This window comes from Aedes albopictus, chromosome 3 (genome assembly GCF_035046485.1).
Source record: "Aedes albopictus strain Foshan chromosome 3, AalbF5, whole genome shotgun sequence".
Taxonomy (NCBI): Eukaryota; Metazoa; Arthropoda; class Insecta; order Diptera; family Culicidae; genus Aedes; species Aedes albopictus.
The window spans coordinates 60,854,708-60,876,913 of NC_085138.1; the positions used below are offsets into that span (position 1 = coordinate 60,854,708).

The window sequence follows — 22,206 nt, forward strand, 5'->3', positions numbered from 1 at the left end:
TTTACATGGGACAAAACAACACAACCTCTGGCATTTCCCGCTTTGATTTGTAATGAAATACCAAGGGGCTCCATTAAGGTGGCCCACACTTATATGAAAAACAAAAATTTCGAAAAATGGCAAGTCTTACCTCCTCAATCAGTTGTTTTGGACTCCCAGAAGCTACGTTCAAAATTTGAGCAAAATCGGTTGAGCCTAAGGGGGCGCTCAAAACTCTTGAAGTTTGTATGGGAAAACTTGGCCAAATGTATGCAGAAATTTTAAGTTTTCGAATTTTGCCGCTAGGTGGCGCTGTAAGCGTTCAATAATCAAACCCTTTGGTATTATTGTAGGTGACTATATGCCAAACAACTTTGTCAAAGACCGCAAAGTGATCCAACGTCTGTGAAAAAAGTTATACCCTAGGAAAAGTGAGGATAAACTTTATTGTTATTTTTCCAATACATGTAAAGGAATAATATCAATAATGAAATCTCAATACTTTGCCTCACTTTGCCAAGGGTATAACTTTTTTCACAGCCGTCAGATCACTTCGAGGTCTTCGACAAAGTTCTCTGGCATATAGTCACCTACAATAATACCAAAGGGTTTGATTATTGAACGCTTACAGCGCCACCTAGCGGCAAAATACGGAAACTTAACATTTCTGCATACATTTGGTCAAGTTTTCCCATACAAACTTCAAGTGTTTTGAGCGCCCCCTTAGGCTCAACCGATTTTGCTCAAATTTTGAACGTAGCTTCTGGGAGTCCAAAACAACTGATTTAGGAGGTAAGACTTGGTATTTTTTCGAAATTTTTGTTTTTCATATAAGTGTGGGCCACCCTAGGCTCCATCTTATAGATTTACGGCAGCAATGGAAGGCGTAAGAAGCGGGTGGTAGTTAATGGGTTGATTTCATATAATCAGCGCGCAATCGCTTAAATTCCATGAAGCGCCTTATTAATAAATTAGACTATCTTTTCAAATGTTGGAATTAATCGTTTTTCATTCCAATATTTTATTCATTCTTAGGCGTTCACTGGCTCAATTTTACGTCTAGCTTTCATATCAAGAAAACTTCATTTATATAATGAAATAGCGTGAGGGCGTTTTGCTCCAGGGGTGCGTATTAGCTCAGGTAACCCTACTCATCGTGTTTCGAATCCTGCTAGTCAAACAAACTCTAAACTTGGTTGGATGGAAAAAATATTGAAATATTTGTTAGTTATTAATCAACTGAATGGAAGACATTTCCCAGAGCTGATTGCTTTTACACATTTCACTTTGTCTTTGATTTATACTAAATGTATATGTCCCAACTAACCGGATTCGGGTTGAACTGATCACGACATAAATGGGAATATCCCTCTGGACATAACGTTGCTCTTTACATGGTTAGAAAGCCCTACTTGCAACATCCGCATGGATCCTCAACAGATATTAAGGCAAGGGGACCTATTATGGGCACTTAACGCTGTAACTCAATAATTTTTATAACAGTTGGTCAATTTTTTTTGTATATGATGAGATACGCACAGTATCTAGCTGTGTACAAAATCAATATCGATTGGTATGAATTTTATGGAGCTATAGCAGTAGTGTCCCTGCCCAAATGGCACCACACCCTATCTAACCCAAGTTACATCTCTACTTCACTGTCGGTGTGAAGTGCAAAGCTTTCTTTGACGTTCGACATACGTACGTTTGATAACGCTTCGCCGCACAAAACATTCGCAATGTGAATTTCACACCAAGAACGGAATATTGAAGCCGTTTGCAAGCATATTTGTCCTAAGTAAACAATAATAGACATTCAGAGGGAAATAAATCAAACAATCGAGAGAAGTGCATATTGGTCACTATTCCAAACAAACAAACCAGTTCGACATAGGTTACCCATACCCATACCCAACGAGCTACGATCAGATTGATCAAGCTGGACGTTAGTCACTTAGCTAGCCAGTATACTGGAAGCCGCGTTTGCGATCAGTTGTTTTTGTGCTCTCTCGGATGCAAAGTGGGCACCGTGTGAGAAATACAGATCACCCTTGGGGGATCAGTTTCAATTGTTGAACAGCGGGTGTTGGAATCATCGGCCGAACATCTTGCAGGTTGCACCTGTGTAGTTAGATTTTTAGTGCTCGAGTGATTGATAGTCGTGACGACGAAAATGAAGCTGCTCATAGTTTTAAGTGGTAAGAATGGTTCTTCGAATGCATTGCATAGCCTGTTCAAAGCGCGTCGTGCAAGAGTAACCACAGCTGGAAAGATGGGGTTTCCCCAAGTGGGCAACTATTGCGATGTTATTATGCCGGGAATAACCGTATTGATGCCGGGCGGTGAGAATGTTGATATTGGAAACGACTTATCAATGTTATAAGATTTTGACATTCATAACCACCCAATAAGCAAGTTTAAATAATATTTGATGGTTTTATCAGCTCGTACGGCCATTATAGACTACAACTGAGAACCTGGGATTCCCCCGGTTTAACAGTCTTTGCTGACTAACCCTTATCAATGTTGATATTCTGGTGACCTCTCCTGCGTATGAGGATCACCTATACTAGCCTGCCGGAATTACAAGTGAATACGGTTGAGCGTTGGCTTGAAGTTGAATGTGATCAGGAAGCTTATCAGCAACACCAAATGGTGGGGAATTACTGTTTTAAAAATCACGGACGTTATCCTGGGTTTTCTAGATCATACATAGGAAAAATCGCGAACCAGAGAGATAGAACCGTGAGTTAGTAAAAGCACACCGTGAGCGCCAAATAAGGGAGAAAATATATTGGCATAGCTAGGGAAGCATTCGAGCCCTAATGGATTTCTTCAATGTTTTTTCAACGGAAGTTATATTTTAATTCTCATCAAAATGTCTCCAAGAGTTTACCCTGGTACATATTCCATTAAGAATTACAATACTGTATATATTACATGATTCATACAAACGTTCATGTTTTGTTTTGAACATAAAAACCTATTTTCGTACACTTATATCACCGAAAAAGCGCAAAAAATGTCGGCTTATAAAACATCTTTGATGTTTTAAAGATGTTTTTCAATACATTCTTATAACATAAAATAAAGTATCGAATATGTTCTCAGCAACATCGTAAGAACTTACTTTTTGCTAGCAGGAAAATTATTCTTTGTCAATCGCACTCTGTGGAAATAAATGTGACATGTCATATTTGGTAATGGCTCAAAATAATTGTCAAGCCTTACATTTCATTTGTAATTTACCATTACGATGTTTGGTCACTATGACTTAAATACATGTGTCACTCAAAATTTACACACTTAAAACAGAATGCCGAGATCGGCTGTGCAAATCTCGGTTAAAGTTCATCTGCTGAAATCTCGGCTAAACGCTTGACGTTTAATGTTTATTGCCAGCGGTACCCATGGGTACTGCTATGAATAAACTTTAGTTTTTGCTGATATCTCAGGTAATATGCGATTGCCGAGCGCTCGGCTGTGCGAATCTCGGCAAAAGAATGGAAATTAGCCGAGCTCAACTGAGTGTGTATGGTGAAATAAACACATTCACTCTTCATGAATTAATTCGCCTCCCATCAGATTGAAAACAAGAAAGAAGGTTTTTGTCATCTCTATGGTTTTTGTGAGATTTTCGAGTACATTTTCAGATATGCAACATGGTGGATTCTTGACACAGTACCGTCAAAAAGTTTCAGAATGCTATTTTCAGTTATAACGTATTACTAATGTGGTTTTACACTGTAGAATTTGTATTCGTTATCATTAAGGCAACTATATTATTACATTGAATCTTAAAATTTTCCCAGATAAATAATTATTCGGAGAAAAACGTGTAGATGAACAAACTGCTATACATTCATAAAAGCGTTAGTTGTCAAATCTCTTAGCAGGCACTGTAATTTATCTGGCCTGATAGGAAAGTATTCAAAATATTGGAAAAACTTTCAAACTACAATTTTTGTACATCTCAATAACATGTTTGTCGAGTACTACTTGAATCGATTGAAATACATTGAAAAAACATCTTGGCAACGTACTTGCAACATCCATTTTCAAATAGCATACAACGATGTGATTTTTGGTTTTTGATACCTGTTTTGAACATCAGTGCAACAATAACAATGTAAGAGTGCAGCTCGTGGGATCAATCTGAATAAATTCGTGTCTAATTTTGCGGTATCAAAAATTGTGTTCTAAGTTAGTTTTAGTCGCCACGTAAGTACTCAAAGTGTCCGCACAAAGTGAAATATGAGTTTCGGGTGCTATTATAGTTAATTTTCGGTCTAGTTTTATGTGCATAAGATGTTTCATAAACTTATGTGAGTGAGGGGAGACAGAGATCTGATAAACTTATACATAACCGTATTGAATACGTAAAAATAGCGTAATCGTAACATTCTTGAGCCTAAAGGTTATATCTATGTGCTGATGATGTTTTACACATCATCTTGAATTGAAAGAAGACAACGATACACAAATCAAGTTTAATCAACGTTATATTTACGTAGCTGTAACGTGTGGTGAGGTTGATAAGATTTTTCAGTGATATGTTAATACCAAACATAGTATAAACCGAATTTCAACATAAGATGTGTACAGATACGATTAAAGTACTATATTAAAACATCTTTTTCAGATTTCATTTTCAAAGATGTTTTCTGTGTTACTTGGGAATCTTGCATGTGTTTCTCCAGAAATGTAACAAAGAATTCTTTAACAAAATATGGCATGAATTGCTTCACCAATTCCTCCATGATTTTCACATATCAATTCAGAGATTGTTTGAAAAAATTCGCCCAGGGATTACTTTAGAAATTCCTCTGGATATTTACTCAGAAACTTTTTTAGACAATTCGTTTGGAGAATCTATTGGAGATTTCTTTGGAAAATATATCATAAATTTTTCAAAAAATCTTTAAAAAAATCGGATATTTGTCCAAGCATTCGGTCAAAAAATCTTTCACGGATTCTTACAAAAAATCTTCCATGGATTCATTCGTAAGTTTTTTTCCGAAGTTTGTTTATAAATTCCTCCTATTTTATAAATTCCACAAAGAATTCTTTCAAAGCATCTTTCATGATTTACTTCTAATATTCTTTCATTTTTCCCAAAAAGTTATCCATGAATTTGAGCAGAAATTCCTCCAGGGATTCTTTCAAAAACTCGTTCAGAGGTATCAGCAGAAATTACTTTAGACATTCCAGCCAAGGGCTGAAAGCCTCTATACTAAAGACAAATCAATCAATCAAATTCAGACATATATTCAGAAATTTCTCCAGAGATTCCTTAAATAAAACTTTCAGCGATGTCTTCAGAAACTATTCCAGACTTTAGCAGAACATGTTTAAAAATTTCTTTCAAAAATTTGTACTGTGGTTACTTTAGAAATTCTTCCAAGGATTTCACCAGAAATTCCCGCAGCAACTTCCAATTTCTCCACAAATTCCACTAGAGATTTCTACAGAAGTTTCACAAAGAATTGTGAAGAAAGTTGTACATGAGTTTCTGCAGAAATTCCACCAGAGATTTCTTTATAAATTTCTTTATAAATTGCTTCAGAGATTTTTCGGGACTTTTCTAGATTTTTTTTCCGAAAAACCTTTCGGAAATTCCTTTAAGCATTCTCTCAAATGATCCTTCAAGGATTTATTCTAAAACTTTTTCCGGGGTATGCTTTAGAAACTTCACTATGTTTTTTGCCTTTCTCGTACACTAAGTGTACTGGAAAGGCTATATGTTCACTCAAAAAATGACTTTTTGATAGAAGGCCCGGAGGGTCGAGTCACATATACCAATCGATTCAGCTCGACGAATTGAGGTGATGTCTGTGTGTATGTGTGTGTGTGTGTGTGTGTTTTTTTTTCCTCCCAACCTCCCCAGCAGAGAAAACCGATTGGAAAAACTCTGCTACACCTAGATGCCTCAATCCCCCTGGTACCACTGATGCGACTGCTTCAGGAGGGTCAATGCGCTCATGCGCTTTTCTGTTATAGTGCTCATGCACTTTTTGTCGCTTCTAAACTGTGCTCATCGTCTATGCACTTACTCTTTAAGCGATCCCAGCTTGCTGGTCGCTCCTCCACTTCCTCTGCATCTCCGTCAGCATTTTTGTGACTGCCCTGCTGATCGCATTCCACGTCTCTTCAGTGCGGCACATCTCGTCGACGACGTTGTCCACGCTTAATGCCGGCATCGATCTTCTTACTTCCTCGAATCTGGGGCAGATGAACACTACGTGCTCCGGTGTCTCCTCCACGTTCTCGCACTCCGGGCAAAAGGGCGAAGCGGCATGGCAAAACCGATGTAGGTACTGCCTGAAGCAGCCGTGACCAGACAAAAACTGGGTTAGGTGAAAGTTCACTTCTCCGTGCTTCCTGTTCACCCAAGTCGACACATCAGGGATGAGCCGATGGGTCCATCTCCCTTTCTCCGTGGAATCCCATTCCTGTTGCCACTTTGTCATTGAGGCCGTTCGCACCAACGTTCTCACTTGGCTGGTCCTCCTCCGCTCATAGCACTCGATGTCCTCCTCCAAGGTGATGCAGATCGGGATCATCCCTGCAATCACACAAACTGCCTCCGACGATATTGTTCTATACGCGCTCGTTACTCGCATGGCCATGAGCCGGAACGCGCTGTTTAGCTTCATCCGATTTCGCTTTGTTTTCAGCGCCGCACCCCAGGCTGGGACTCCATACCGCAGTATCGAAGATGACACACTAGCTAGCAACCGCCTCTTGCTGCTTCTCGGACCACCGGTGTTTGGCATAATCCTCGACAGCAGTGTTGCTGAGCAGCGATCGAACTGGCGAAGCACGATGAATTTTACTCGGCATTGGCATGATATTCAATGAACAACACATTTCTTCATTCGGTAGCTTTGTTCGTAATCGGAGAATGAACCGAAAGCCCGATCGTCCTAAGGTAATTCATTCCCGATCTATGGATCGTTCAAAATGAAGAGCAGTGCGATTCGCAGTGGCTGCTCTTCGCGAAGAGCAAGAAAAACATTCATTGCGATCAGGCGTCGACGCGGCGGCACCATCAATAAACCTTCCCCTGTTTGATGCAGGCATGGTTTGATTGATCCACAGCAAAGCGCTGAGATGCCGTGATGCTTAAGTTTTTTAATTATTGAAAGAAAAATGGGCCTACATTACAGTGGAAAACAGATCATTTTTGCAGTATGACACTCCACCACTGACTTGGCCAAGACGAACCGAAATAAAAACAAACTACCGTCCTGAATCGAGCTTTAAACAGCTGTATGCTTTAAACAATTGTTTCCATTTGCGGGTTAAAATATGCATTTTTTCTCGCAAGCTAATGCCATTGCATATAAATCAACAGTTGTGTTGTGTTTGAAATCTCTTATAATCTTTTTATCGGAAATTGAGAGCTGTGCCAAACTTAAGGACCTTAAATTGCCCGCAATTTCAATCTGAACGGTAGTTGCTGTTGTCAAAGTTCGCACCGAGCAGCGCCATCGCCGACAGCACACAGACCGTGGTGGAATGAATGCCACGACGAATAGCGTTTGCTTCGTTTGCTTGAATGCTTTTCAATGTGGTCGTGTTGATTTATTCGTTCGTTCCTTCATTCGCGTTGCTTGAATTGTATTCACGATGCGAAAATAGAAAATGAACAGCAGCGAATTTTGGATCGCGAAGATGCTTAAATGAATGCTCGCGAAGAAGATCCATTGCAACATTGCTCGACAGTGCGTTGATCGCCTTCGCCGCCTTTTCACAGGCATAGTCGACATGGCTATTAAAGTTTAGCCGATCGTCAATCATCACACCCAGGTGCTTCAGCTCTCGCTTCGACGCTACTACGTGTTCTCCGACGGAGATTTCCACTCGCTGCACTGCCTTGCAGTTGCTCACCAAAAGTACCTCCGTTTTGTGGTGGGCTATCTTTAGCTTGACTCCATCCATCCAGTTTTCGATGATGCCGATCGATTCTGCCGCCAACATCTCCACCTCTTCCAGTGTCTCGCCTATTACTGATAGGACGATATCGTCCGCGAAACCCACGAGCACGACGCCTGTGGGTAGCTGCAACGTAAGCACTCCGTTGTACATAGCGTTCCACAGCGTTGGCCCGAGGATGGAGCCCTGTGGAACTCCCGCCGTCACTTTCATCCTCCTCTGCCCAGCTTCAGTGTCGTACACCAAGACTCTGTTCTGGAAGTAACTTTTCAAGATCCGACACAAGTAGTCTGGAACTCGCATTCTATGCAGCGCTACGGCGATGGCCTCCCAGCTGGCGCTATTGAACGCGTTCTTGACGTCGATTGTGATTACGGCGCAGTACCGGTTTCCTCTCCTCTTCTGTTTTGACGCCTTCTCGGCCTTCTCCAGAACCGTCCGGATAGCATCCACCGTGGACTTTTCCTTCCGGAATCCAAACTGCAGCTGTGACAGTCCACGTTCTCCTTCTGTGAACGGCACCACCCTGTTAAGGATGACCTTCTCCAGCAGCTTCCCAAGTGTGTCCAACAGGCATATCGGTCTAAACGATGCTGGATCCCCCGGCGGTTTTCCAGGCTTTGGCAATAAAACCAGTTTCTGCACCTTCCATATGTCTGGGAAGTGGCCTTCTTCCAAACATTTCTGCATCACCGTCCTGAACATGTCGGGGTAAGCTAGGACCGCCGATTTTAACGCCACATTGGGGATCCCGTCCGGACCCGGGGCTTTGTTCCCTTTCAGTTTTTTCGCTACTGCCTTCAGCTCGACATTGGAGACCTGCCGAGCTTCCGCACTTGCTTCGTCCTCCTCACCATACGGTGTTGGTGGCCACGTCGTTGGTTCGTGCTTCGGAAAGAGACCCTCCACGATTACCTTCAGCTTGTCTGGACACATTTCTGCTGGCGTCGCTGGACCTTTAATCTTTGCCATCACGACTCGGTACGCGTCGCCCCAGGGGTTTGCGTCGGCCTCTCGGCATAGCTCCTTGTGACAGTTCGACTTGCTCACGATTATCTCCTTTTTAAATGCGGCTCTGGCCTCCTGGAACGCTAACTTCCGCTCCTCCCTATCCGGGAGGTTTCTTGCCCTCTGGTAGCGTCTTCTGGCTCTTAGACAGGCAGCACGGAGAGTGCCGAGTGTCTCGTTCCACCAATGCGCAGGACGTCGTCTGTACCTTGGCTCCCGTTTCCGTGGCATTGTAGTGTCGCATGCCCTTGTAATCGCTCTTGTTAGCTCTACCGCATCTAGGTCTGGAGTGTCACTGTCCATACGAAGTGCCTCAACGAAGAGGTCCTTGTCGAAGGCCTTCGTCTTCCACTTTCGCTCGCATGTTCTGTTTCTCTGCATGGCCGTAGGGTTTCGTTGGCCAACGCTGTAGCAGATCGCCTGGTGATCACTGTGGGTGTACTCTTCGCTTACTTTCCAGTTCATGTTGCTTGCTAGCGATGGACTGCAGAAGGTAATGTCGATGATCGACTCCCGCCCGTCTTTCCTGAATGTGCTTACGGTGCCAACGTTGCACAGTTGTACCTCCAACCTCGCTAGTGCTTCCAGCAGGCTGTAACCTCTTGCGTTGGTTAGCTTGCTACCCCACTCCACGGCCCACGCATTGAAGTCTCCGCCGATCAGTACTGGCCTACGTCCAACCAGCTTGTCGGCTAACTCCTCCAGCATCCGGTCGAATTTCTCCGCTGTCCACCTTGGGGGTGCATAGCAGCTGCATATGAAGATACCGTTGATTTTGGCGATGACGAAACCTTCGTACGTGCTTGCAATCACTTCCTGAATAGGAAATCTTCCCATCACTTGTATAGCAGCCGTTCCCGTGCTATCTGACACCCAGTTGTTGTTACCGAGAGGAACTCGGTACGGCTCTGCAATAATCGCAACATCGCACTTTGCTTCCGTTGTTGACTGCCTCAACAGTTGCTGTGCGGTATCACAATGATTCAGGTTGATCTGCATTATCTCCATTACTGTTGGCCTGCGATCGCCTTCTTATATGCAGGGCACTTGTATCCACCCGTCGAATGGACGTTTCCTTCTTCCGCTGTGCAGAGCATGCACTTTGGCGCTTGCGAGCAGTCCTTCGCAAAGTGTCCCTTCTCTCCGCATTTTCTGCATTGTTCAGATCTGTCTGGGCCTTTGCAGTTGGCCGACATGTGTCCAAAGCCCATGCACTTGAAGCATCTCAACACCCGTTTGCGGTCACTCCTTGCTATTCGGGCGGCGACCCTCAGCGGGCACACTGAACAACCAACTCGTACCTTGCCTACCTTCAACAATTTGCTAGCCGCAGGCACCGACAGTCGAATCATCGTTGTTTGTGTGCCTTGGTACCCCTTCGTCAGACGGATCGTTAGAACCTCTTCTCCCAATTCGCATTGCGTCTTCAGTTCACACCCAAGCTCCTCCACTGTTGTGATCTCGTCCAGGTATCGGCATTCGATCGTTGCTTCCTGGCACAAAGCTTTCACGTTCCCACCATCCCCGACGAGGTCGCCCAATGACTTGGCGAACTGCTCTCGGTAGGCAGAACTTTTAATCGCCGGATCCTTCTTCAGCTCAAAGAGCATATCTCCTTGCTGAGTGCGCCTGGTTCTCACCACGTTCTCACCCAGTTCCTTCAACTCCGGATCCTCTCGGACTTTCTTGAGGATTGCTGCGTACGACTGTTGGTCGTTTGCCTTGACCAGCAGGGCGTCTCCCATGTGTCTCTCTCGATGGGGCGTTCTTGCCTGTTCTCTTTGGATCTCCTTTCGTCTCGAGCCGGCTTTCTACCTTTTTCGATCCGATTATTCCCTTTCGTTTCCTCCTTTTTGGGCTGATTTTTCTTCTTCTCTTGCGATTTTTGACGACGTTCCAATCGCTGTTGGCTCTCTCGTCGCTCAACTCCTCGCTACCTTGAACATTCTTTGTCTTCTTCGGGCGTTCCTCCTCGCCTGGTGTTTCTCTATCCCGCTTGTTCGAGTTCTTATTTCTGCGCCCTTTCGGCGTCTCCTGTAACTCTGTTGATGCTTCCACCGCCGCAATCTGCTCCAAAGCCAGTTTCAAAGCCTTTTCAGCAGTCTCAGCTCTCTTACGCAACGCTGTCTGCTCGCGGTCAGCTTCCAACACGGCATACCTGAGGCTCGACACCCTTTGCTTAATCTCAGTGTGCACGTTGTTACGGCCTTTTACGTATTCGTGCAGCTCGATGACCTTCCTGTTCAACTCCACCATTGACACCTTGGGCCTCGCAAGTTGTAGGCCTTCTTGAGTGGTGCTGCTGCTCGGTGTAGACACCGGGGGCCCTCCTTTAGTGCTACCGCTTGGTGTGGACATTTGACTCGTTACCCCTTTTGCTCCGAAGAGTCCATGTTGCCCACCTCGTGGCGTGCTGCTGTTATCCGTTGCCGCGATACTAAAAGCTTCTACCGGCGAACGTGTCAACCTACTGCTCCTTAGGAATGCGCTCGCATCCTTATCATCTGCTACCGCCGTTGTTGTGTGATTGTTGTTCTTCTCCATCTGGTTGGGTCCCCCCTCCAAGCCGCTATCTTCGCCCGTCGTAAGTAGTTGCCGTCGTGATCCCATGGTGATCTTTGCAAGCAGTGAGGCCATGCTAGGGTTGACACGGTCCTTTATGGGGAACCGTGTTCAGAGCCAGATCGGCATTAGTCAGGAATGTTCAACTGAGCCTACTTCCACCGGCTAAGGTGCCGAGTTCGGAACGTACTTGGAGGCCTGCCAAGGTTTTAACGGGACGGGGGCAACCATACCATTAGCCCACTCGCCGTTTCGGAAAGGTGTCACCCATTCTTACTAGGGTAGTGGAATAGTACGGTTGTCAGCTCTGTAGCGTTTGGTAGTATATACGTATTCCTTGCTCGTGTCCATGTCCATGTGCTGCCAGTTTGCCATAATTAGGGTCTTACTGGCGTCGATCCTAATGTGCCGGTTGGCACGCCGGGTGTTTGGGCTAAGGCACTTTGGAAGCGGTACCAGGTCGCTTGTACGGAGTTGCTTGCAGATGTGTGGCTTTTTATGGGAATCCAACAGAGCCCACTGTTGAACCCCCGCCACATCCTAGGCATCCTCCTCTTGAGCTGTCTGGAGACCAGAAGCCCGGTCACTCCCCGAAGGAAGCGCCAAAGGTGGTAATTCACACGGGTGTGTGAACGGTTTTCGCTTCGGGAAGACTCCCAAGCTTCCACCCGACTCGCAGAAGGGGGGGTTCGTCAGGCCCCTGGACTCCTGTCCCTGCTGCCCCTGTGTGTGTGTGTGTGTGTGTGTGTGTGTGTGTGTGTGTGTGTGTGTGTGTGTGTGTGTGTGTGTGTGTGTGTGTGTGTGTGTGTGTGTGTGTGTGTGTGTGTGTGTGTGTGTGTGTGTGTGTGTGTGTGTGTGTGTGTGTGTGTGTGTGTGTGTGTGTGTGTGTGTGTGTGTGTGTGTGTGTGTGTGTGTGTGTGTGTGTGTGTGTGTGTGTGTGTGTGTGTATGTGTGTACAAATAAACTCACATCACTTTTTGGCAGTAAACTTCAACCGATTTTAATGACCGACGGTTCATTCGACGCGGCATCTGGTCCCATTGTTTCCTATTGAAAATGGTTCGGATCGGTCAAGCCGTTCCGGAGTTATTATGAGTGCTCAACAAAACAGCTTATTTATATGAAGTGCTCCGCGTGTCTGAAGGCTGAAAACCCTTGCATCATCAGTCAGCATTATACAAACTGCAAACCAGAAGGATATTTGGATTGTGATTTTTTGTTGTATGTAGATTGTGAAAAAGAATAAACCATGTGCATTAGTGGAATCGAGTTCAGTTATGTACCTTCAGGGGACGGAGATGGTCAAGTGGCTCCGTAGCTTGGAGGAAAGAAGCGCATTTCATTTATTTAGTTCAACATCAAATTCATGATAACACTGAATCAACAATTTGCCGCCATTATACTCGATTTGCAGTAAACACACTGTATGCTAAAGACCTGAGACGAGACTCGCGAAGAGGAAAAAAAGCAACGTCAAGTGTAGCTCAACTGAGCTGTCAGTTGTAGCCCGTTTGATTACGTTACCTAAAACGAGGAAAGTATTGCTATCCGAGATAAATTCTGAAGCCAAAATTCACTCCGAGCAGCATTTTCTTCTCCTGTACTGTCAAAAATAAATTGAAAACAAAATATTCCAATGATTACTTTGCTTGGCGATTGTTGGCGATGCAAAATTTCACCTCAACATGATTTTGTGCGTGAATGGGATTCAGTCACACTGCATGTGAGGTGATGCGGTCACGTACGTGTTTGAACACCAGACCAAAACATAATGTCAACACAGATAGGAGGAAGAAAAAAACATCAAACTGGAGAAAAAGAAGACCGTCTTCGCGAGTCTCGTCTCAGCTAAAGACACGAAATATGATGATTGTTGCTGTTGATGATGATTGTCGCGTCATGACGATATGCTGTCGAGCAATGCTTTTAAGCGCGTTTGACAGGTCTCCTGCTCGATTGGAATGACAATGACAGCAATTTTCGAATTCCAATTGGAACATTTCGTGTCTTTGCATATAAGGTCTTCAATTTGCAGCTGCAGCTCTCCAACGTCGGTCACGCCCAACGCTCGCCAGATCACGCTCCACCTGGTCCGCCCATCGTGCTCTCTGCGCTCCACGCCTTCTTGTACCAACCGGATGGTTAGCCAACACAAACTTTGCAGGGTTGTTGTCCGGCATTCTTGCAACATGTCCTGCCCAGCGTATCCGTCCAGCTTTAGCCACTTCCAGGATGTTGGGTTCACCGTAGAGTACAGCGACCTCGTGGTTCATCCTGCACGCTGCCGAAGATCGTCCTTAGCACGCGTCGCTCGAAAACTTCGAGTGCTTGTAGGTCGTCCTTGATCATCGTCCATGTCTCGTGTCCGTAGAGAACCACCGGTCTTATCAGCGTCTTGTAGATGGTACATTTGGTGCGGGATTGAATATTTTTGACCGCAGTTTCTTCTGGAGCCCGTAGTAGGCACGACTTCCACTGATAATGCGCCTTCGTCTTGCACGGCTCACGTTATAGTCAACCATTAGCAAGGACCCGAGGTTGACGAATTCTTCTACCACCTCGAAAGTATCCCCGTCCATCGTAACATTGCTGCCAAGGCTTGTCCTGTCTCGCTCAGTCCCACCTACCAGCATGTACTTTATCTTAGCCGCATTCACCACCAGTCCGACCTTTGCTGCTTCACGTTTCAGGCGGGTGTACAGTTCTGCCACCGTTCCAAATGTTCTAGCAATAATATCCATATCATCCGCAAAAGAGACAAATTGGCCGGATTTCGTGAGGATCGCACCCCGGCTGTTGAGCCCGGCTCATCGCATAACATCTTCCAGGGTGATGTTGAATAGTAGACAGGAAAATCCATCACCTTATCGCAGTCCCCGTCGAGATTCGAATGAACTGGATAGTTCACCCGAAATCCTTACGCTGTTCTGCATACTGTTCGTCGTTGATCTTATCAGTTTAGTAAGCTTCCCACGAAAACTGTTCTCGTCCATGATTTTCCATAGCTGCATACTGTCGTATGCCGCCTTGAAGTCGATGAACAGGTGGTGCGTTGGGACCTGGTATTCACGGGATTTCTGGAGAATTTGCCGTACGGCGAAGATCTGGTCCGTTGTCGACCGGCCGTCGATGAAACCGGCATGGTAACTTCCCACGAACTCATTTACTTTAGATGAAAGACGACGGAAGATGATCTGGGATAGCACTTTGTAGGCGGAATTTAAAATGGTGATCGCTCGAAAGTTCTCACGCATTAACTTGTCGCCTTTCTTGTGGATGGGACAGATTATCCCTTCCTTCCACTCCTCCGGTAGCTGTTCGGTTTCCTAGATCTTGACTACTAACTGGTGCAGACAGGTGGCCAACTTTTCCGGGCCCATCTTGATGAGTTCTGCTGCGATACCGTCCTTACCAGCCGCTTTGTTTTTGAGCTGGTGGATGGCATCCTTAACTTCCCTCAGCGTGGGAGTTGGTTCGTTCCCGTCCTCTGCTGCACCAACATATGTAGTCATATCCTCCGCTGCCTTGATCCCCCGTGCCTACATTCTCTTCGCCGTTCAGGTGCTCGTCAAAGTGCAACTTCCACCTTTCGAGCACCTCACATTTGTCCTTCAGGAGGCCTTCGTCCTTATCCCTGCAGATTTCGGCTTGTGGCAAATAGCCTTTGCGGGATGCGTTGAGCTTCTAGTAGAATTTACGTGTTTCTTGTGAACAGCACAGCAGTTCCATTTCCTCTCACTCCGCTTCTTCCAGGCGGCGCTTTTTCTCCCGGAAGAGACGGGTCTGCTGCACGCAGCAAAATGAGGCTTGTTTAAATCAATAAAACGCATGATTGATTTTCAAACTGAGCATTTATTGCGATTTTTTTTTTCTACTTAGACTTCAGTGCAATAAATTTCGTCGTTCTCCGATTTCGCTTTCGGTTTCGCTGTCGCTCTCTGTTGCTGCTCTTTAGCAATTCGCCCGATCTAATGACAGATTTCGCCGGCCGCCTCAATGTTTACCATTTTCTCTTATTGTTCTCAGTCTACCAGCTGATCATGTTTACACAACAAAATCAGCTGGGCATCCGATGTTTACGTTCATCCTTATTGTTCGGCAACCATCAGCTGATCTTGTTTTCACAACAAACCACACTGATTTCGCCTGAATCTTGGGTAGGAAGCGAAAAGCTGTCGGAGATGACAGATAAGTACGATTTTTGGGCGATTTCAATTTCGTCGCGAAAGTCTGATTATTCGTAAAAAATACAATACTTATTCCGAAGTTATATTTCTTTGTTCTTATTTAGAGTTTATCGATCAAAACAACCAATTCCCATCATTCCATATAATGTTAAATTCTGCATTTGTTTCAACAAAATGGGGACCATAAATATGGCCCGGAAGCACTCACACATCTTCAAAACTCTTACCCCAACATCGCCACACCGAAGAAAGTGTAGCAAATCCATCACTCCAACTTCCAAGTGCAGTTTTGGCCGTGATGGATAACGCGCAGGTACTCAAGACTGCATCCAAAAAAAGTCGGTCGGTTTCGATTTTTTGCCTTTTTTATTCGTTCTCGTTTCCATCCGCTTGTCGAGTGTCTAAAAATAGATTTCCGAGCTGCCGCAGGAGCTGCCGTCACCAACACAATCACTTCCCGGCTTTGTTAGTGGCAAAAGTGCAGTCGTTTAACTCAATCTGTTATTTTATGTTGAAACTACCAAATCTCTGTTTGTTCTAACAAACTGTGAAAAATTTCGGCAAATGAAAATATTTGTATTATCGAACAATGGAAGAGTTCAGTTTAAACTAGAAATCAGTTTGTCGCTATAACAAACTGGAAAATTGGTTGATTTTAACTAGAATTTAATTGTGTTTACAAATTATTTTTTCTGCGTGGGCTTTCGCTTCTCTCTGTATCGCTCCACATTCTGTCGGGTTCCATGCTGCAGCATTACCGCTCGCGCTGCATCCTTCTCCTCCAGAACCGCTCTGCACACCTCGTCGAACCAATCGTTTCGTCGACTCCGTTCTACGTACCCGATAGTGCTCTAAGCTGCGTTGTTGATGGCTGCTTTGACTGTACTCCAGCAGTCCTCTAGAGGGGCCACATGGAGCACACCCTTGTCCGGCAACGCTGCCTCGAGATTCTGCGCGTATACGGTGGCGACATCCGGTTGCTTCAGCCGCTCTAAATCGTACCGGGCGGCCACCGGTACTGTACATTGTTAATGACGGATAGTTTTGGGGGCAGTTTAACCATCACCAGGTAGTGATCAGAGTCGATATTAGCGCCACGATAGGTCCTGACGCCGATAATGTCAGAGAAGTGCCGACCATCAATCCGAACGTGGTCGATTTGCGATTCCGTTTGTTGTGGTGATCTCCAAGTGCACACAGAAAAATGGCGCTTGTTTAAAACAATAAAACGCATGGTTGATTTTCAAACTGAGAATTTACTTATTCCAAAGTTATATTTAATTGTTTTCATTCAGAGTTGTTTGATAAAAACAACCGATTACCATCATTTCATATAATGTCAAAAAATTTCATTTGTTTCAACAAAATAAAAACCATAAACATGGTCCGAAAGCACTCACACATCTATAAAATACTCACCCCAACGTGCCCCAACATTGCCACAGCAAAGAAGGTGCAGCAAATCCATCACGCCAACTTCCAAGTGCAGCTTTGGCCGTGATGGATAACGCGCAGGTACTCACGACAGCATCCACAAAAAGTTGATCGGTTTCGCCTTTTTTTGTCTTTTTCTAGTCGTTCTCCTCGCCATCCGCTTATCGACGATCTAAAAATAGATTTCCGAGCTGCTGCAGTTGCTGCCGGCACCAAAACAATCACATTCCGGGTTTGTTAGTGGCAAAAGTGCAGTCGTTTGAATCAATCAATTATTTCATGTTGAAAAAAACATATCTCTGTTTGTTTTAACAAACTGTCAAAAATTTCGACAAATGAAAATATTTGTATTATCAAACAAATGGAACAGTTCAGTTTAAACTATAAATCAGTTTGTCGCTATAGTAAACTGAAAAATCGGTTGATTTGAACTAGAATTTAATTGTGTTTACAATTTATTTTTCTGCGTGTGTAACGATACGGGAGACTGTGCTGTAAGAAGGTGCTACGAATGGCCATGTTCTTGGAGGTGGCGAAATCGATGAGGCGTAGGTTATTTTCGTTCGTCAGCTGGTGGACGCTGAACTTTCCAATCGTCGGTCTGAATTCCTCCTCCTGGCCTACCCGAGCGTTTAGGTCCCCTATGATGATCTTGACGTCGTGATTTGGGCAGCGGTCGTACTCGCGTTCGAGCTGCGCGTAAAATGACCCTTTGTCATCATCAAGGCTTCCAGAGTGAGGGCTGTGCACGTTTATTATGCTGATGTTGAAAAACCGGCCCTTGATCCTAAAACTGCACATTCTTTCGTCGATCGGCCACCAACCGATCACGCGCCTCTGCATGTCACCCATCACTATAAAAGCTGTTCCCAGCTCACGTGTGTTGCCGCAACTCTGGTAGATGGTATGATTACCTCTAAACGTTCGCACCATGGATCCTGGCCAACACACCTTCTGCAGCGCTACGATTCCGAACCCGCGGTCCTTCAATATATCGTGCATGATGTGCATGTATTGTGCATGAATGTCAGAGCAATCACACGATGTACTCTCAAGAAGTTAAAAAGTAAAGTCCATCGTAGATTCCATAGATAAATAAAAACAGACATTCTGCAAACGGAAGATGATTACAATGATAAGAAACATTTCAATCGATTTTTCCAAGTATTTACTGCAGGACATCAACCTGGAATTTTTCCATGGTTTTTACCAGAACAGGGGGAACTGAAATACGTTGCTACAGGGATTCATCTAAAATTTTCACTGCCAAATGCTGTAGAAATTGTAATTGTATCTAGAGTTTGAAAGAATAATTGCTGTTAGTATTCGACTAGAAAATTTACTTAAAGCTTATCTCTATTTCTCCGTGAGGTGCGAGCTTTTTGTTTGGAGAATTCAACAGACGTCCTTTCTGGGCATTCGAATGGAATTCTTAAATGAAGTCCTGAAGAATTGCATCTAAGGAGCTTGAGCTTAATGCAACCCTAGTATCGCCAGGCCATCTATACACAATCAATTCAGTGTGTGAATGTTGCTGATCTTCTATTTTAGGCGTCAATGGCGCCTGCCACGTCAGGATGTTGTAGGAAAGGAAAGGAAACTGTTTTTTTTTAACCCGATTCTGGTTCTAGCGATGGTTATGAACGAATACATGAGTTGTATATGAGGAGAGGAGGAAGTAAAAATACAAAGTAGGAGGAAAGGAACGGGCCAGGAATTGAACCCAGAACTTTCTGCATACGAATCAGAAGCGGTAGCCACTAGACCACCAAGCCCTACAATTTAAAAAAAAGGATAGTTGTTACTAAAGTCAAATAATTTATTATCATTTCAGTCTGTCTTGTGTTAACAAAAGCACAAAAACATTACTATGGACCGCGTAGAAATCGGCAAACCACAACTGTAGCACCAGATAATTCCAATAATTTCACCGATGAAAGAGATTGCGACGAGACGGTAGGTGCTGGTGCCGACCCTTGGGCATGTCTGTGCAAACAGTTCAATTTCCAGCGAGAGACATGTAAAGAAGACATCCAAAAATATTTGCCCTCGCAGCCCAACTCGCGAATTTGCACGGATCACCGCCATTACTACATTGGTCTGGATAATCGCTGTCAGGAAGAGCATGCTTTGGAATCTTCCAACGATCCTGCAGGAAAGGCGATGCAGTTCGCTCTGGATCTTTTCCAAGCTGCTGATAACAAAAATCCAAATGAAAACTTTATCATTAGTCCGTTGTCTCCACAAGTGTTGCTGGCGCAATTGATTGAAAGCTGCTCCCCGAAGGCACGTGAGGAAATGTTGAAAGTTCTGAAGCTAAACGGAAAAGAAGCGGCCTCTTTGGTCGATGCCCTAGCGGCGGCGGCCAACAAGGATTCCACTAACAACAAGCTGGATATTGCATCTGTGTTTTTCAAAGCAAAGGACCTCGAATTAAAGACTCCTTTCCGTGATGCAGCAAAGCACAACAATATTAGAATGAAAGATCTTGACTTTGCAAATGCACACCAGGCTGCAAATATTGTTAACGAATGGGCTAACACTCAAACCCGAGGAAATATTCCACAGGTTATAACAGACCGTAAGGAATATCCCGAACTCCACAATCATAAATTACAATTATCATATTTGTTTCTTCCACAGAGGGTATCTCTCCGGACATGATGATGCTCCTAGTGAACGCAATCTACTTCAAGGGTACCTGGTTGTATAAATTCAACGAAACGGAAACAAACAAACGGGCTACATTCGAATCTTCCAAAAATAATAAGATGCCGGTCCATATGATGTCGCAGACAAACAAACTTCGCTTCGGTGAAATCAACTATGGCATGTACTCCGACTCGGAGCAAGGATTGCGTTGGGTCGAGCTACCGTATGATGGCGACGAGCTGTCGATGATTGTTCTTCTCCCAAAGACCCAATTCCAATTGGACGAAATGGTGCGCCGTGCCAATGGAAGCCACTTCCAGGAAATTTTCCAAGTGATCCGCCGGAATCACAATCCGCTCAAGATTCACCTCAAAATGCCCCGATTCACCATTAAAACCTCGGTTTCGTTGGTTGAACCACTGAAGAAGGTACCTATATAACATTTCCGTCATTTTCCTCTACTCCAAACTAACTTTTTCTATTACCCAGCTCGGCATCAGGGAAATCTTCGAGGATGACAACCCTCTGCCGGAACTGTTTAAGTCGCCCGCCAGAGTGGGAGACGTCAAGCAGGATGCGTTCCTCAAAGTGGACGAACTTGGCACGACGGCAACCGCCGTCAGCAGGGTGACGATTATTCCCCTCAGTTTGAACTATAACGAAGATATTTATTTCAACTGCAACGAGCCCTTCATGGTGATGGTGGTTGATAAAACTCGCCAGATTCCACTGTTCATGGCCAAGATTCGGAAGCCGGAGAAGCCAAAGGCGGACCAAGGAAGGGTACAAGCATAAAAGGATGATTTTTAACGTGTGACGAGCAACATGATTGAATACTATTAGAATAATATGTTTTATAATTGCTGAAATTTTCCTGTTTCATTATCCGAACGTAAAACTTATTTTGAAAGATCACGATGTGCACGTAAACTACAGACACGGGTTTCGTTTTTAGTGTTGTAATATTCTTCTGAGAGTAGTCTACTACCGAGGGTTTGGTAGAAAATGGTGTAGAAGCACATTAAAGACTGCGTAATGTAGAACCTCTTGAGGTCATCCGCGTCTTCTTATAAATTTCTGTCCTTACCTCTTCGTGAACCCGGTAGTGTTACAAGAAACTTTAGGGAAGATCAGATAACCAATTCCCGTCGATCTTAGACTGACAGGGGGATTTCCATATGCAAGCCTAAGCGTTTGTTCCCCGTGTTAAAGTTGGCCAATTGCAAAATGTTAGGGGTTAGGTGGTCCACCGTAAAGATATTGAAAAATCCACCAAGTGATCACCCGGCCATGAAACAGAAAATTAAAACGACCTCGCTCTTACCGTTTACCGTCGGTAAATTCTTCTCGGATATAACCAATGAAGTCTGCACGAAGTTAACCAGCTACAAAACGCTTATTAGACTGGTAGTTCTCTATGGGCACCAAGCATGGACTATGCGTACAGAAGACCAACGCGTACTTGGAGTTTGTGGACGGAAGGAATGATTCAATCTCCGAACTCATTCCAGGCCACCAAAAATGGTCACGTAGGATTTTTTTTGGTGGAACCGATTCCCATATGGCCCAGATGAGCCGACTCAATAGCTTTTGTTCGTAATTCTTCTGGAAGAACTATCTTGTCGCTTCTGAAAACCGAGCTTCCAAAAACACTAAGCTCCTTGGCCTGTGATACATATCTGCGCAAACCATGCTCCCAGTGTCCTGTTTCTAGTGCAGCTCTTAATTTCTCCAACTCTGTATCCTTTTCCGAATGTTTCTCAATATCGTCCCAGGAAATTTCCATTGCTCCTGCATCGATGAAGTACAGCAAATGATTAGTGGTGGCTTCTTCATCAAACGATTTGATTGGCTGACTTTGCTCGACCAATCTGGACAGTGCATCTGCCACATTCATTTCTCCAGGTATCCTTTTGACATTGAAATTGTAGGGCTGCAGTCCCAATGCCCATGACTCTGCTCTCGTCACTGCTCTTTTCCCAATTCTGTGGTGGCAACCAGAAATAAACTCATTCGATTCAGCATCAGTTCGTATTGTAAAAAATATACTCGTGAGGTACACAGAAAATCTTTCAACAGCCCAAACCATTGCCGAGGCTTCTTTTTGTGTCTGGGGATAATTCATCTCTGTAACAGATAGCGCCTTTGAAACACACGCTATTACCCGCGGGCTAGATTCCTGGTCGAATTGGACTAATACCGCCCCCAAGCCAAACGGTGAAGCATCGACGAATAGTTCTGTGCGGTCGTCTCTGCTGAAATATCCAAGCGTAATGGTGTCCCACGCCTCATTTTTTAGGAGTTCAAATTCGTCATCGAGTTCCTGATTCCAGAAGAATCTATCAGCTCTTGCTAACTCTCGAAGCCTTACCGTTTTGTCTGCTCTGTTTGGGATAAATTTTCCGATAAAGTTGACCAATACTAAGAAACTCTTCACCTCTGCAAT

At 44.5% G+C, this 22,206-nt stretch overlaps 1 protein-coding gene across 1 annotated transcript; it reads left to right on the forward strand.

Moving 5' to 3' along the window:
- The first annotated feature begins 1,936 nt into the window (after positions 1-1,936).
- LOC109413737 (leukocyte elastase inhibitor) lies at positions 1,937-20,629 on the forward strand. The gene is made up of 4 exons (XM_062859754.1): positions 1,937-2,177; positions 18,943-19,689; positions 19,752-20,188; positions 20,250-20,629. The coding sequence occupies exons 1-4, from the start codon at positions 2,153-2,155 to the stop codon at positions 20,553-20,555; spliced, it is 1,515 nt and encodes a 504-aa protein (XP_062715738.1). The 5' UTR covers positions 1,937-2,152; the 3' UTR covers positions 20,556-20,629.
- Positions 20,630-22,206: the final 1,577 nt, after the last annotated feature.

Excerpts from the sequence above, each read along its gene's own strand:
- LOC109413737 (XM_062859754.1), top strand. The coding sequence starts at position 2,153 with ATGAAGCTGCTCATAGTTTTAAGTG. Across the intron at positions 2,178-18,942 it reads GCTGCTCATAGTTTTAAGTG|TCTGTCTTGTGTTAACAAAA; the intron begins GTAAGAATGGTT and ends TTATCATTTCAG. Across the intron at positions 19,690-19,751 it reads TCCACAGGTTATAACAGACC|AGGGTATCTCTCCGGACATG; the intron begins GTAAGGAATATC and ends TTTCTTCCACAG.